Source organism: Onychostoma macrolepis, chromosome 18 (genome assembly GCF_012432095.1).
Source record: "Onychostoma macrolepis isolate SWU-2019 chromosome 18, ASM1243209v1, whole genome shotgun sequence".
NCBI classification, from domain to species: Eukaryota; Metazoa; Chordata; class Actinopteri; order Cypriniformes; family Cyprinidae; genus Onychostoma; species Onychostoma macrolepis.
The window spans coordinates 29,573,073-29,591,309 of record NC_081172.1 but is presented as its reverse complement, the minus strand read 5'-3'; the positions used below and the strand labels follow the sequence as shown (position 1 = coordinate 29,591,309).

Sequence of the window (18,237 nt, the reverse complement as noted above, 5' to 3'; positions counted from 1 at the left end):
AGCAGCTCTACAGTGTCATTATTCAGCTCAGTGTAGTTCAGTGATGTTTCAGGTAAGTTCAATAACAGTGTCAATGTCTCAAAGTTCATCAGTTTTGAAATGTGTTCAATTAAACTATAAAGCAGGTCTACAGAAGGCAATTGATACATTATTCAGCTCAAGTCAATTCAATGTTGATTCAATAACAATGTCAGTTCTTTCTTTTCAAATACTTTGGCTTTGCCATTAACACTTAGAACATATACATCAATTAATTTAGCAGACACTTTTTTCCAAAGCGACTTACAAATGAGAAATACCACAAGCAATTCATCTTAAGGAGCATTAAGCATATAATTGTCATTTTCCTGGACGTCTTAAATGAAGTGAATGTCATCTATTCTGCTATACTGTAAGAATTGTGACATTGTTATTCAATCAGTTGACCTTTTTGAAACCTCTTACCTTTCACTGGCCTTTGCTGTCAACTGTTACATCACTATTATTCCCAAGAGCTCCACTAAGTGTAATTAAGCAATAAAATGGGAGAGGCCGTATTACATGGTGAATATTGTCACAGTTCCACTTCAGCTGCCACGTTTTTCATGCTACAGCACATCCTTAGGTGCTATTATAAAACAAATTTAAAAAGCACTTTAAGGGATAGTTCCCCCAAAAATGAATATTCTGTTATTAATTACTCACCCTCATGTCGTTTCAAACCCGTAAGAAACGGGATTTGTGTTCTTCTTTGGAACACAAATTAGGATATTTTTAATGAAATCTATGAGTTTTCTCACCCTGCATAGACAGCAACGCAACTGACACGTTCAAGGCCCAGAAAGGTTAGTAAGGACATCGTTAAAATAGTCCATCAGTGGTTCAACGGTAATGTTTTGAAGCTACAAGAATACTTTTTGTGCACAATGAAAACAACAATAATGACTTAATTCAATGATTTCTTCTCTTCCGTGTCAGTCGATGCGCATTCATGACAGTCAGCTGCACCTTATGCATGCGTCATGTTACGGTTGAACCACTGATGTCACCTGGACTACTTTAACGACGTCCTTACCTTTCTGGGCCTTGAACGTGTCAGTTGCGTTGCTGTTTATGGAGGGTCAGAAAGCTCTTGGATTTCATCAAAATATCTTAATTAGTGTTCCGAAGATGAAGGTCAATTATTAAACAAATTCAATTTAGCTAAAGCAGCTGTAAGGCAACAGTATCATTTATCAGCTCAATTTAGTAGATATGATACAGTTCAGTCTCGATTTTGCAAAGTTAATCAGTTATATAAAAAATAAAAAATAAATCAGCTTCAGTTCAGTTCAGTTCAGAAACACCCTGGGTGGATGGCCAATCCATCACAGTGTAACTTTAATAAGGTTGCTGAATTGCTGAATGAATTGTATACAAATGCAATGTGAAATCTGGTTTCTGGTCTTCATGTCTCCAGAGGAATTCCCCCAATTTATTTGGCTGTTATAAAGCAGATGATGCATGGATTAAGGAATCGGCTCTGCTGAACTCTGTCTCACTCATATACCTCCAGAGTTCTCAGCAATCAGAGGTCAGAGATGTTATTTACATTTTCAGACCAGCACTCCAGATGTCCATGGGTGAAGAGGTAAAGAAGGGATGATGGCTACTGGACTGAACCTTCTTCAAAAGACCACCATCATCATCATCATCAGCACTGTATGTCACTCTTCATTGGGACTGAACCTAAGCCCAGAACAAATTGAGACATATCCCTAGTAATTGGTTCCAGGAGACTGTGAACCTGTGAGACCAGCTTCAGCTGAAAAAACTTTTATGTTGAAGTCGTTGTGAAAAGGAAGTTGAGGAAGTCTTTTCTTCCCTATTGTGACGTATATCCGAGTGAAACGGCTTATTGAACAAGAAAAAATGTAGGCCGGTGAACACGTCATCAGAGAGGTTATTTTGATTAAAGATAATGAGGGCACATGAATTTAAAAAATGTGCAAGTATAACTAATTTTGTCCGTTTTGATTTAATTGTGGTTTTAAAGCAACTGTATGTACTTTTGAGTATTTTCGTGATGTTGGAGTCCCCTACAGATAAGCGAGTGGAATTCACTGTCGTAATTCCAGTGGATTGCTGTACACGCGCATTTGTTGCTGCCGTAAAGCATTTACGTACCCTTTCGCCAAACCTACATACTTCCAGAACAGATGTTTGAGAGACACGAGTGAAAGTAATAACAGCAATGCGCTTAATTAGAAATCAGTGTACCACCAGAATGAGACCAGCATTTTTTTCACATACCAAGTGCCATAAAAGTCACCAAGTTTCGTACGGTGCAGCTACAATTTTTAAAAATTCAAAATGTAAAATTCTCCAGTCAGAAGTGACCGAATACCACAGAAGGTTTAAATGTTTAAATGTCATATTAGAGTCAGCATAAGTTTTTACTAACAAAATTAAAAATTCCCCTTTTGCCTTTCATTCACATGTTTTTTCAAACAGGCAACAGACGGTGCTGGTATTTCACAACAGTGTTTCCCAATGCACATCCATCAGCTTAATTGAATCTTCACTCTGACAACACAAATCCCTAAGATAGCACTCATTTATACTTCCCCACAGAGAACACAGTGTCAACACTTCAGCTGGAGACCCTTATCTGCATTCGTTTCAGTACACTCTAAACATATAATGCACTTACATTTGAGAAAGGCAAATGGTGAAATGAGTAGGCTTATTTTACACACTTAAAAATAAGCGTTCAAAAAGGGTGTTTTCACTGTGAAATAAGTGTTTTAATAAAGTAAGTTCTTTGAGGAACATCATTTACACAATTACGTTTCATGCTAACTAAACAACAAACAAACACCCTCAGTCTCCCACCCACACACTCATATTCATGCACACACGTCCAGGCATTACTCAGAAGAGGACTGAAAGTGCTGTTCAAGTAAAAGATGAGTAAGGTACAGAAGAAGTGACTTTTTTCACAACCCCGAGCTCTGACTCCTCCTCTGGAGATGGTGGGGTGGTTTTTAGAGCTGACAGACCCAGACAAATGTACAAGAGTGAAGTTACTCCTGCTCAAACTCTCCCATGCGTTTCTCCAAACACGCTTCCCATCTCAGAAGCAGATAAACGTGCATTCTGCTGGACTGCTAGGACCTCTTCAAGATCTTTTCTTTGAGATTTTAAGATTTATTCCGGTAGCTTCGAGCGCAGGATCTTCTTGAAATCTAGTTTGCAGATATTCAAGGGTGTTGCAACAAAGAAAATCCTCCTAAATGCTGACAGAGCCGTGTGGCCTGATGGGATCGGACATCAGAGACCTGAGCGCCCTGCTTCCAGCGGTCCCAAATGCAAATTGTTCCCTGTCCGTCGGTGGAGCTCCGCAGTGGGGACCGATGCTGGACTTTCACCCTGCCTCCCCGTACGGATCTCTTCCCTCCCACTCCTTCGTCAAACAGGAGCCGGGCTGGGGGCCCGCAGACCCCCTCGAGGATCCGCACTGTGGTCTGGGGGCCTTCACCGTGCACTTCTCGGGGCATCTCGCGGGGATGCATGGGCCGTTTGCTGATTCTCCGTCCAGCCAGAGCAGGATGTTCTCCAGCGGGCCTTATCTGCCAGGCTGCATGGACAGCCCTCCTGCCCCACGCAACCAGGGTGAGACAGCCGTCCCGCTCGTGCCTCACAGGCTCTCTGTCATTAGCCACAAAATCTGTTTGTCTCTGCTGTTGGTGTCATGAAACTTCAGAGTTGACATGAGATGTTTGAGGTTTTGCATTAAGCTGGTGTTTACGGAGCTGTTGATGCCAAATTATTTATAGAGGATCTCTTGTCATTCTCAAATTGCTACTTCTGAAAAGTGCATTAATTATGCATTTGAATGAAATTTTAATGTTATACTTATAAATTTTTTTTTAATATTATGAATATTATACATTAAATGAAATTATTCAAATGATTAATTATTCATTCTTAAGTTATTTTAATCATGTTATATATATATATATATATATATATATATATATATAATAAGCATCATATTCACAGTTAAACATGCATTTATTATTAAATGACTTGCAGAGTACATCAGTATTTATTTATTTTATTAAATAATCTGAAATCATCTAAAAGATTCACAAAGACATACAGAAGTGAAATATCTTTGAATATGATTCATACAGTATCTGATAACCGAGGAAAATCAAATGCACTTTTTGATTTGAACGTAAAAAATACAGACAACTATTCAGCTGACTTTTATGTTTTTCCATTGTGCTCAGTTTTAGATACTTTAATGAAATGGAATTCTGCATAAAGGTTTTTATATCTGCTGCGTCAGCTTTGATAGACGTCCTGGATCTTGAAGGGCACTTCTGACCTCTTTAAAACATTTGGGAAAGCAGAATATTGATGCTCTGACAGCTAAACGATATTGCAAACCATAATATTAATATTGTAAACCTTTTGGAGATAATGTGTTTATTAAAAAAAATTTTAAAGTCTTAAAATTTAGTAACATGAAATGCCATTTTCTGTAGTGTTATAGCTCAGTGGCTCAGTGGACTTTTTTCATTTATTTCATGCAACAATTATTGCACATGCAAAACAAGTCTAACACAGTGTCTCGCTCTGCAATCTAGTATTCACTTTTTCTTTGAGTTGATGACTTACAGCACCGTGTGAACATCTTGAAGAGCTTCTCTCCTTTAAATCTGAGAGCTCACAACACAAATGTCTGATGTTAGTGCGCTTAGATGCACAGTACAGTACGAACTTTCCATACCTTATTCTGCAATTTATCATTAGATTAACTTTAGGAAATGTGACAACGACAAATTGATTCATTGCATAAGCTTATTGGTCTCAAGTGGGTTTACGCACCAGATGAATTATACGTCTGTTGGATAGGGATGTATGTTTAATGCATTTTTTCAGGAGTATTAGTGGAACCTTTTCTATGTTTATATTAGGTAATTTTCAAATTGTTATTATTTTATTAGATTTTTTTAAAAGCATTTTTTAGCACTTGTAAACAAAGAACAATGCACAATTCTTCAACAGGAAGAACAGAGTCAGATGAGATGCATTCAGTGAAAAAAGGTGGATTTCACTGAGAACAAAAACACTAATTTGTTCTCTGTTTTTTTTTTGTCTCTTTCTCTCAGGTTATGGTACAGTAGCATTAGATGGAGCTCCCAGCTACGGACACACACCTGCTCACCACACTCCACCATTCCCCAACAATACCTTCAAACACGAGGACCCCATGTCTCCCCAAAGCACCATGGGTAAGGAAAATATATTCTCAGTGTGGCATATAAAACAGTAAATGCCTTTGAATAAATGATGATGCAAAAGTTAACCATTTGCAGGTTGATTTCCATGTACAGTATAAATACGGTTTGTTTGAGCATCCTGACCGATCTGACACAGAAGCACTGATTCAGCCAATGGGGTGAGCCTGTCAGAGCTACGAATATCAGGCGCTTCACCTTTAAATGCTTTGCACTCCCTTGTGAAAAAGAAGTGTGCTGAATTGTATTGATTGTACACTTGTAGTGTACTTCAAATCCTATACTCTTAAGTGCAGTATATAAAAAAAACTATACTTGCAGATAATACAATATTGATTAAATATAAAGTACACGAAGAGTACACTTTTATGAACACGTATCTTGATTTAGTGCACTTTATAATAATGTAAAAGACATTTTGTTATAATTTATTGTCCTGCTTTAACCAAGTACACTAACATACTAAAACACATGTAAAGTACTTGATTATAATTATAACTAGTGCATTATTTGATATTACATTTAAATTCAATACATTTTAAATGTTCTAAATTGCAACTTCATCATCACAAATGTTTAATTACATATATATTTTTAAATACATGACATGCAAGTTTCAATAGAATATTAAAGTGTATTTTAGTTTACCATAAATGCTTGTCAGTATGTTTAGCCAGCACGTTACATTTTTTAACCGTGTTTAAAATGATAATAGTAATAATTCTGAAATGGGATTGGTGGGTTAAAAAGCACTCGTCCATTCAACTAATTCCAATAATATAAATTGAAACTATAATAAATTTTCATTTAATTGTAAATATCATGGAATTGTCCAAAAACTGTCCATTTTACAAAAATCTCTTTTTAAAGTTATGCTAAAGTGTACTTGTTTTTCACTAAGGCTATGTAGAATAGAGTGAATTTGTGAGTGTGCATTTAAGTATAGTATGACAAATAAGACGTATCGCTATCTGGAGATCACTGTATCCGCACGGATCATCTTGAGGTTAAGTGTCAGATGGAGTTTTAATGTCAGGGCATAATTTTTTCCCCTCTTGCTCTCGTTTTTACCTCTGTCTCCTTCCTCAAACACTCAAAACACTGTATGCAACAGTTTCTAAGTTCATTAAGCATAAATTATGCTGCCATAAATTACCGCCACTCTTTTTTTGGGCAGCTGAGAGGAGGAAGCAGAATTGTGGATGTGGATAAGAATGTTTAGTGCTGCCGAGGGACCGATTCCATGTCTATTGCCCTAAGAAACGAAGAGAGTGGTCTCAGAAACTCTGCTGACTGCTTTATGGTCTCAGGGAGCCCTGCGCTGTTTGGATAACCGCAGTAAAGATGAGGCCACACTCTCTGTTAGCTCTACTGTAAAACGCTTTGTTTCACTTGTAAACAGGAAAACTGAAGTATGAGGTCTTTGAAGAGGACTTTCTTTCAGATATTGCTGATATATATGCTCTTTGAGTGTTGTAATATGCGCTTTGATTTTGTGAATATGCAGGTGAGCAGCAGTACTCTGTCCCGCCGCCTGTCTACGGGTGCCACAGTCCTCCTGACAGTCAGGCGCTGCTTTTGAGGAATAGCTTCAACAGGTACCTTCTTTACCATTGGTTTAAACACAGTGTAATAACAGACGTAATTAAGCATCACATGATTTCCTAATGATGAGTTTTGAAACTTTACTTGAGTTATCATCAAATTAATTGTTGAGTTAACAACTCCCAAGGTGTGATTCATCATGGATGAAACAATAATAATAAAAGTGCTATAAATTGCATCATAGAGGAAGCAGCCACGAATTACAAGAAGTTACAAAAATGTGCCGAATTGTTTATGCAACTTTTGAAATAAAGGGATATTCCTGGATATTTATGTAATGACAGCATCTGAGACGTGCCACGGAAAACAATTTCCGCTTGTTCCTCAGTCTGCAAAAACAAGCAGAATCTCAAAGGCATCATGGAGGGTTCAAAAGCAGAGATGTTAGGCTGTATATTTACATTTACATTCAGTCATTTAGCAGATGCTTCTATCCAAAGCGACTTACAAATGAGGACAATGGAAGCAATCAGAATCAATAAAAGAGCAATGATATGCAAGTGCTGTAACAAGTCTCAGTTAATGCAGTACACGTAGCAAGGTTTTTTTATTTTTATTATTATATGTGACCCTGGACCACAAAACCGGTCTGAAGTCGCTGGGGTATATTTGTAGCAATAGCCAAAAATACACTGTATGGGTCAAAATTATTGATTTTTCTTTTATGCTAAAAATCATTAGGACATTAAGTAAAGATGATGTCCCATGAAGATATTTTGTCCATTTCCTAACGTAAATATATCAAAACTTAATTTTTGATTAGTAATATGCATAGCTAAGGACTTCATTTGGACAACTTTAAAGGCGATTTTCTCAATATTGTTATTTTTTGCACCCTCAGATTCCAGATTTTCAAATAGTTCTATCTCAGCCAAATATTGTCCTGTCATAACAAACCATACATCGATGGAAAGCTTATTTATTCAGCTTTCAGATAATATATAAATCTCAATTTTGAAAAATTGACCCTTATGACTGGTTTTGTGGTCCAGGGTCACATATAATAAATAAAAAGAAAACAGATAGAATAGAAAAAGAATAGAGCAAGCTAGTGTTAGAGGCCTTTTTTGCTATATTATTTGTATATTGTCTAAATCTGTGATTCTCAAACAGGCGACCTCAGCAAACTTCCAAGGGGTTCTTCAAGATGACTTAAAAGGGTTTAAAATAAACAGGCTTTAAATGGGTTTTCAGATCTGTTCTGTTTCTAGAGGTTAGCTTATGAAGATTTTGTGCATCAAAAAAGTTTGTAAGGATGATCATTTTCTATCCTGTCATGAACACACATTTCAAGGGGTGTTGCCTCTTTCAGAGATGCAAGTGAACTTGCTGTGTTTTTATTGTAGAGTAACGTCTAAATATGAAGGACATTTTGATTTTCAGTTTCATGGTTCCTTTAATATATCCTTTAATATATACTAAAAATCTATATTTTTTAAAATTCCAAATCACCCTTTTTTATTCCAATTCACGCTTTTGCCTTTGAAGTACCAGGATTCCCATGGATCATGCAAATTGTTTTAAATATTAGAACTGCATGGCGATGTTATACATTTTTTGTAGTTATGCCAAGCTCTAAAATATTTTATAGAGTAGAAATATTGGGTAAAAAAATGGAAGGGTCATGGGGCCTTCGAATATTGTTGTGGACAATGGCGGTCTTGCTTGGAGTCAAATAAATGAAGAGCAATGATATAAATTATTGTTTTAGTGTTATTGTTTTATTGTTGGCACTACTGATCTAGGAGGATATACTTCTGGTTATACTTCTGCGTAACCAACATAATTTCCCTTTCTCATGTCATATGAAACATAAATGTTGTACTTTTATGTGGTCATGACAGGAGTTTAAAACTTGGATATATATAAAAATTGTATATAGTAAGTTGGATACAGTGGCATGCGAAAGTTTGTGAACCCCTTACAGAATCAGTTTTTTATTTAGTACTGTCCTGAGTAAGACATTTTACATACAAGATGTTTTCATTTAGTCCACAAGACAAAAAAATAGCTGAAATTATTCAAATAACCCCATTCAAAAGTTTGGGAACCCTTGGTTCTTAATACTGTGTGTGGTTACCTGGATGATCCATCACTGTTTTTTGTTTTGTGATGGTTGTTCATGAGTTCCTTGTTTGTTCTGAACAGTTAAACTGAGCACTGTTCTTCAGAAAAATCCTCCAGGTCCTGCAGTATCTTCAGTTTTCCAGCATCTTTTGCATATTTGAACCCTTTCCAGCAGTGACTGTATGATTTTGAGATCCATCTTTTCATTAAAAAAGGTTCAAACATTCACTGATGCTCCAGAAGGAAACACGATGAATTAAGAGCCGGGGGGTGAAAACTTTTTGAATTTGAAGATCAAGGTAAATTGTACTTATTTTTTTCTTCCAGGAAATGTGCAAGTATCTTCTGTTGCTTCCGAAGGGAAGTACTAAATGGAAAAAAACAATTATATTTCAACAAAATAAGAAAAATTTGGACATCTTCATCCTGTTCAAAAGTTTTCACCCCCCCCGGCTCTTAATGCATCGTGTTTCCTTCCATACAGTCACTGCTGGAAAGGGTTCAAATATGTAAAATATCTTACCTAGGACAGTACAAAATAAAAAACAACATGCATTTTGTATGATCTCTCTTATTTTGTTAAAATTATTCACATTTTCACAGATTCTGCAAGGGGCTCCCAAACTTTCGCATGCCACTGTATATATTAACAATACACATTGTTCACATCTTCATGCCTTATAGTCAGTCCTTTACATGCGATCTGCTATCAATAATATAATCCTTTACTTTTCACGTTCTGAAGTCCTCCACCTCCCCCAATTCCACCTGTCTAGATCTGCTATGGTATTTGAGTGCCTATTCATGCAGCAAGCATTTACATCATTTACTTTTCACGCTCTTAAAACCCTCCACCTCCCACAGCTCCACCTGTCCAGATCCGCTACGGAGTGTTTATTTATGCAGCAGCAGCGTATCTTACATGCTCACAGTCGGTCTATGTATTGGCAGTAGAAAGTCCATACTGGCTCATCAGCAGCATAGCAGATCAAGTCTCCCAAAGCCCAATCCATTAACATACTAAAACTATTCAGACAGTTGTTGATATTTGGTTGAAATAATTGCTAAATTGTTTCACAGCGTGTATTTTGTAATGCTTATTCCAGTGCAATGCTTTGCCCCATAGATCTCCATTGTATTGTGTCACACTAAATGCCGTTTTTACTGTTTCTTTTCTGTGTAATTAACAGCAGGTCACATGCTGTTGATAGAGCTGAACTTGTATTGAACTCGGAACGTTTTTTTTAAAAGGCGCATTAATTAGTGTAAGAAGTAAAATACGTATATTGTTGATTTGTGACTTCGCCTTGGCACAGCCCCCTCTGGTTTCTGAGTGACTGAATTGAGAGTCAGTGAGGCCCAGTCTGGATGGCTCAGATAAATCCTGAGTTAGTCTGCAGTGAGTCTTACTGTCTGCACAAAGGTTAAGAACTGCACAGCAGCTCTCAGCAGGCCAAAATACACTCACAGTGATCTACTGCCCGTTTCCTCCAAATTCCTCTTCCTTTCTCTGCCTGGCCCTCCCCAGAGACACGAGAGGACGGAGAGAAAGAGTTATGTATTCAAAAGATGAACTTTATTGTGAGGAGAGGAAACCAGAATATCAGTACAATTTACACTACCATTCAAAACTACAGTTTTCAAAAGTTTCTGAAATAATAGTATCATTTAAAATAAATATTTTAATTTGAATATATTTTTTAAATTTATTACAAAAAATAAATTTTTGAATTGCAGCATACATTTCAAGTGTACATCACACGGTTTGTAATATAGCACATGCATTGTATGGACCAACAATTAATTAATGACGATATTCATTTTAGAATAAAATATTCCTTAAAAGAAAGGTGAAGAAGAAGAAGCAGTCAAAGAGAAATGTAGCTTTTCTTCAGAGACACAGGAATTCTCATGTTGTTTAGAGAAAAGGAGATCGCAGAACCCGAAATAAGGCATCCAGTTTTGATAAGATGTGATTGCAGCATCCCCACTATTGCCCTTGCTGTCTGGAGCTCCGAGTGCTTTTGGAAACCATCAAAAGAAAATACACTCGCTCAAACAAACGCACTCGCTTGCATCAGCCTGGTACTGTTGCAGTGTGTTCCGGTGACCTCACAAACCTCCATTTCTTGCCAATAAAGTAAGATTAGAGGGGAGCGAAAAGGGAAATTCCACCTTATTTTCACCAGTGTTTGGCCTAGAAATGGTCTCTTGCATTTTGAAACACTGGTATGAGCTGTAATGAAAGCAATTTATTGGAAAGCAATGTGGCAACTAATCATAAAGTAATTATGAAACACCACCACCAACTTCTTTATTTTCTGATAATTTATATTATATTATATTATATTATATTATATTATATTATATTATATTATATTATATTATATTATATTATATTATATATTATATTATATTATATTATATTATATTATATTATATTATATTATATTATTATTTAGCTATTATTATCTAAATAATTACAACTACAACAACTATCATTCAATCATCATTATTATTGTTGTTAAATAATAATAAATAATAGAGTATTTTGATATGTGATATGATATGATATGATATGTGACCCTAGACCACAAAACCAGTCATAAGTGTCCATTTTTCTGAATAAATAAGCTTTCCACTGATGTATTGTTTATTAGGATCGGACAATATTTGACCGAGATGCAACTATTTGAAAATCTTGAATCTGAGGGTGCAAAAAAATCAAAATACTGAGAAAATCTCCTTTAAAGTTGTCCAAATGAAGTTCTTAGTTATTATGAAGTTTTGATATGTTTACGGTAGGAAATTTACAAAATATCTCCATGGAACATGATCTTTACTTAATATCCTAATGATTTTTGGCATAAAAGAAAAATCAATAATTTTGACCCATACAATGTATTTTTGGCTATTGCTGCAATTATATTATATTATATTATATTATATTATATTATATTATATTATATTAATTATATTATATTATATTATATATTATATTATATTATATTATATTATATTATATTATATATTATATTATATTATATTATATTATATTATATTATATTATATTATATTATATTATATTATATTATAAATTATATTATAAATTATATTTTAACTATTATTTAACTATTATTAACTAAATAATTACAACTACAACAACTATCATAATAGAGTATTTTGATATGTTTTGTACCTCTAAGTAACTGTCTGACCTTCAAAAATTGCTACTTCAGCCCACAGAAAAGGGACAGACAACATATGAGTCAGGACCATTTCTCCAAATCCTTCCCACAATACCCAGAAATCTCTGTGACATCACACTATTACATGACTGTGCCAGGCACTCGTCTCGCCAGCCAGGTTCACTGGCTGAGATACAACACTTCCCAACATGTGATGAAACGCAGTGATGTGTGTGTTTCCGCTGTGCTAAACAAGCCTCCAGTTTTGCTGCTTCCTTAGGAAACAGTTATGAATCAGTGGTGATGATTAGAAAGAGACACACTGCTGACAAAACTGCACTTCTACTCAGTGTAGGAATCAGAACAATATAACATGGCATGAAAAAACATTGCCTTAAAAATCTAAATTCTCTTTCTTTCAAATTTCTGTCTGTGTTTTGCTTTTTTACTTCCTATTTTTGGTGTGCCTCTTCCCTTTTTAAAAGCATTGTGTTTCTTGAGAAGCTGAGTGAAAGTGACTGTGATTTATGTCTTCTGTCCTGACAGTGATAATCTCTACCAAATGACGTCTCAGTTGGAACGTGTTTCCTGGAATCCCGTCAGCTCACTGACACCCAGCATAAAGAGGTACAGACTCTCTCATATCAACACCTGTGCCTTACAAATAACCACAAATCCTTTCCTTTCCTTTCTTTTCCTCTTTGACCATTCCCATCCTTTTGCTTCCTTATGTTTCTTTTCCTTCCCTTTCCAAAATCTTCCTTTCCTTAAGAAGGACCGAAAGACAGCCCATATTATTTTTACACCCCCTCACCTCTCTTCTCGTCTTCTTCTCATCTTCTCTGCTGTCATCTGCCCTATTATAATTAGTGTCTGTTTTGAAGGTAGGCCTCACTGTGCTCTGATGTGACACAGCACTTTGAAACAAAAGTACAGAGTGAAGTAGGAGCATGAATCATGCTGTGGTGACAGCAGAGGAGATAGGAATGGATCCTGCTCAGTCAACCAGTCCAGCTCAGATAGAGTGTCTGACCTTGGATGTGTTGAAGGGGCAGTCCAGGGTAGCATGTTTTTGTGTGTGAGAGAGAGACAGAGAGATGTTGAAATGAAGAGATGTAGACAAGCTAAAGGTCCCACAGCATTGTGGGAATTTTGCTTTGTTTTTTAGTGATTGAGTGAATGTGTGCTCGTCTATAGACAGATGAGTAGGTGACTGGAACGCTGGACAGAATATTTATGCTGGCTGTCCAGATAAAAGATTTGGTATCCACCTTCTTCACCCCCAATGCCATGACAACAGGGTGTTTATCTACTGAACGGATGAATGGTTGAGCTGTGGGAGGACTGGACCAGCAATGGCTGATTGTGTAGTTTGAGATGTGAAGTGAGTCAGACAAAGAAAAAGCTTTAGAGGTTTTCAGCTCTTCATCCGTTACTGCCCACACTACAAATCCCCCTCCAGACTAACAGTCTTCCTTGCTATCATTTATGACAGTTGAGGCTGTTTTACACAGTTATTTTTGGATATAACAACATCCTTTTGTTAATAAGGAGGAAAAGCTGATTCATATATAGCAGAGCTATTAAGACATGTTCAAATCTGTCTTTTCTGAGAATCTTATGTAGGTTACAGGGTCATATTTACACGTCGCACTAGATAATATGTCAGCTCTGTTTGAGCAGTCTCACTCTTCTCTGTGAGCGTTTTTTTTATTTTTTATCTGCCAGTTATGAATAACTGCAGTTATGTGTAACTGCTCTTTGTCTTTGTGTCCAGTCACAGCGGTGGTTATGAGGCCGAAGCGCCTGCAGGAGCTCCGCTGGTGTACAGCTGCAGCGCTCAGTATCACATACACACACACGGTGTGTTCAGAGGAGTACAGGTGGGTGATTGCAAAAAACACACACTCAAACACACAGACAAACTCATACACATATCCATTTTACATGTGCACACACAGATTGGATTCTCACTATAGTATAACCATAAAGTGCATTGTAATTTAAAGGGTAGTTCACCCAAAAATGAAAATTCTGTCATTAATAACTCATCCTCATGTTCTTCCAAACCTTTAAGACCTTCGTTCATCTTCAGAACACAAATGAAGGTATTTTTGATGAAATCCGACAGCTTTCTGACCCTGTAGGAGAAGCCACTGAATATAATAATTTCCATATATAATAAATGAATTGCGCCTCAGAGCGAGCAGACGAAACGCAGACGTCATTGCTTTCGGAGTTGGATGCCTGCTGTTTGGGGACTCAGTCATGCAAGACAGTTCTGTCAGAAATACTTTGATGACAGACTTTGCTCAGGCATTTAAAAATAACCATAACAACATTTCAGATGCTGTCCCATCGCACAAAGTCTCATGATTTTTTGATGGGCATGGAGGAACTTTTTCTCGCAAAATGCGTTTCCATCTCCTATTATTTGCATTAACCATTTTTCACACAAGTTAAAAACCAACTCAAGCGAGCATAAAAACTTTCTTGCAAATTAAACTGATTTTTTTTTCAAAATTTGTCATTTTCATCACTCTTCTCTGATGCGAAACATAGCTACTGCTTCAGCCTGCAGTGTTTGTATGGCCTGAATCAACATACATCAGAGCTTGAGAAAGCTGATGCTGTCCAGAGAACAGTGTGCATGTATGTATGTTTATAACTTTAGGTTAAAGCTTTCCTCTAAAGGCTTTTAAAAGCTAAATTGATATTTAACAGGCCACAAGATAAGAGGGTTTGTTCAGATGCAGAACTCATCCGGGGTTTGGTAACGCAGAAGTTAAAACAAACAAAGGCTCAGAAGTGCAGCAGAATTGGCAAATAGAGTTTGTTGATTGCCAATTATTCAGTTTTTATTTTTTTTCTCCAGGATGTGCGGAGAGTACCAGGCATCACTCCTTCCATTAAATCATCAGAGAGCAGCGAGAAACGGCCTTTCATGTGTTCTTACCCCGGCTGCAGTAAGAGATACTTCAAACTGTCCCACCTGCAGATGCACGGCAGGAAACACACAGGTGAGACAGACACCACCATATGCAGATTATATATATATATATATAAAAAGTTTCCAGTTTCACTTTGGGGTCACAAACAATCCAAACTGCTTTTATAGTCTAGATTGAGATCTTTTTTCTCTTAAAAAGCAGCAGGTAAGATTTACAGTGTTATGCAACATGCATAACAAAGTCATAAATCATGCGGGAATCTATTTTTGTCAGACCTTCAATAAGAGAGATTAATGGCAGGGAATTAAATTAGAAGATGTGAAAATTTCTCCATCATTCAGAAACATAAATTCATGAGATCAGGTCCCTGGACACTTGAATTCCAGCTCTCAGGAATGTCTGACTTTATTCTAGTGACGGAGTGAGTCTGATAACAACCATTATTCACAACCATGAATTAACACACACACACACACACGTTTGTTTTTGTGAAAAGTGGGGACATCCCATAGGCGTAATGGTTTTTATACTGTACAAACTGTATGTGCGACTTTGTGCTATTTCAGATTTTCAATACACTCCATTCTGTGTGATTTATAAGCGTTTTGAAAAGTGGGGACATGGGGTAATGTCCTGAAAAGTCACCTTCTCCTTGTAATACCTGTCATACCCATGTCATTATACAAATTTACATCCTCATTTGTCACAAACACACACAGACACACACAAGTAAACACGGGTCACTTAGGTAGCAATGCTTTTGTACCGTCACATCTAATCAAAGAAAGAAAAGCCACACCCTGAAGAAGACACTTTACAGTAAACATGAGTCACTGCAGGACAATTATTATTATTTGGAAAACATTAGAAAAATGGTTAATAGCTTCAAGTGGCATTAAGGTTTCATTTGTTAACATGAGGTAACTATACATGAAAATACTTCTAAAGTAGCCTATTTATGAATCTTAGTTATTGTTCATTTCAACATTTACAATTTTGTAAAAAAGTAATATTATTTAATAGACCTGAGCATACTAATGATAACAAAGATTAATCAATTCTGTAACACATACATAGCTTGTTGTGAGTTAAAGTTGGTTAACGCATTAACTAACATCCTTGTTGTAAATTGTTACCAAAAATGTTTTTATTCACACAAAAGCTGATATATTTCTTGTTATTATTACAATTAATTAGAAGACAGAAACTGCATTGTAAATCGCTTTGGATGAAAGCATCTGCTGGAAATTTTATATTAAATGTATTTTATTTTTATCACAGAAAACCATGGTGTCCATAGTTTCGATTACAATATTAAACAATAATAGATCAATATGGGATCTGTGTAAAAGGCTGTTGGAGTCTTCCTGTCTTTTTAAAATTTCTTTTGAAGACACGTGTTAATAATACCAGTTTATACCAGATACCTTTGGTGGAAATAATGTTACCATAGTAAATTATTTGTAAGGGCCTCCTCTCAGTTGCACAAGAATCACCAGAATTACTAAGAAACATCTGGAGTGAGTAATTTGTGACCTCATGGCATGTACAGTTTTATAGATAAATCTATGATTTATGACACTCAGAGCATAACAAAATGAATGCTCAATTCAAACGGCGCCCTCTTGTGGAAGCTTCATGTTAATGGCAGAGACTCATATTGTGATTTTCTGTCACACACAGGTGAGAAGCCCTACCAATGCGACTACACAGGCTGCGGCCGCAGGTTTTCCAGATCTGACCAACTCAAGAGACACCAGCGCAGACACACAGGTAAGACACGTCTCTACTCTTCACAGCACTCCAGGACAGAAATATAGCACTTATGTGGCTTTGAGGTCATTAATGTTCTACGCTCATAACAATGAAGGTTTTTTATTGGCATTGATGGTTCCATAAAGAACCTTTAACATCCATGGAACCTTTTGGTTCTTTAGATTATTTAAATGTTTAAAACCCCAAAATCTAAAAATGATTGCCTCACCCTTCACTTGTATAAAGTATGTGAAGCCCACCACAGCTGTCTGTGTCCTGCAGGTGTCAAACCCTTTCAGTGTGAGACATGTCAAAGAAAGTTTTCTCGCTCGGACCATCTTAAGACCCACACTCGGACTCATACAGGTAAAACAAGTGCGTAAGCCTTTTTTTTTATTAGACTTCTCAAAAACCATTTATTGCATATGCATTGATTTGATTACAGTGCACTAATAAACTGTGTTTGTGTTTCCTCTCTGGTGGTTCTCAGGTGAGAAGCCGTTCACGTGCCGCTGGCCCAGCTGTCAGAAGAAGTTCGCCCGCTCAGATGAGCTGGTCAGACATCACAGTATGCATCAGAGAAACGTGAGCAAACTCCAGCCTGCTGTTTGAGACACCGTACATATAAACACACACACACACACACACACACACACATGAAACACTCTCAACAGTCAGTGAACCGCACTGCTGAACTGATAACATGAATCACAGCATCCCTATAAGAGAGAAAATGAGAAAAAATATCATGATTTTATTGAAGTTTGCCTTATTGTGTTTGACATGGAAACACTGCCATTTGCTGAGGAATGTGTCTGCATCATTTTGGGTCATCTCATTTTGTAAATAAGAACTTTTTCCATTTGTAATAGTTATTTTTTACATACAGTATATGGACAGTTGATTGCACTGGGTATACTTGTATTTTTCTTTTTTAAATGGCCAGATATGCTGGGTCACTTTCATTTCTTAATTTGAAAAATAAATTGTGGATGATTGAGAAACGGCTAGTGTAAAAATCATATGCACTGTAATGCCTTTGTATATATTTAAGTGACAACAGTCTTTCTTAAAATGCCTTTTATAATAAACTACATTATAAATTCTCAGGAAATGGATTGTTTTACTATACACGTATAAATGTGTGTATTTATGCATGAGACGCATATGAGTGTATATATATATAAATACAAACATGTGTACATATAAAGAGTTTATTTGCAAAAACAGATAACTGTTTTTAATAATTTTCATAAATCATGTTTTTTTTATAATTTTTTATTTTTATTTTTAACAACCCAATTGCAGTTTGATCGATATTAATTGGAATGTAGGATAAAAAAAAAAAAAGTTTTGCAAATGAACTCTTCAAATACAGATTTATATCATATAAATTGCATA

General features: G+C 36.2%; 1 protein-coding gene across 2 annotated transcripts; it reads left to right on the top strand.

Moving 5' to 3' along the window:
- Positions 1-2,742: 2,742 nt before the first annotated feature.
- On the top strand, positions 2,743-17,944 carry wt1b (WT1 transcription factor b). Of its 2 annotated transcripts, none has more exons than XM_058751383.1 (9): positions 2,743-3,633; positions 5,142-5,264; positions 6,778-6,868; positions 12,677-12,757; positions 13,908-14,013; positions 15,006-15,150; positions 16,765-16,854; positions 17,119-17,202; positions 17,327-17,944. In XM_058751383.1, the coding sequence occupies exons 1-9, from the start codon at positions 3,255-3,257 to the stop codon at positions 17,446-17,448; spliced, it is 1,221 nt and encodes a 406-aa protein (XP_058607366.1). In that variant the 5' UTR covers positions 2,743-3,254; the 3' UTR covers positions 17,449-17,944. The 2 variants fall into 2 exon arrangements, with proteins under 2 accessions (XP_058607366.1, XP_058607365.1); XM_058751382.1 differs by having other exon boundaries at positions 2,744-3,633; positions 17,119-17,211.
- Positions 17,945-18,237: the final 293 nt, after the last annotated feature.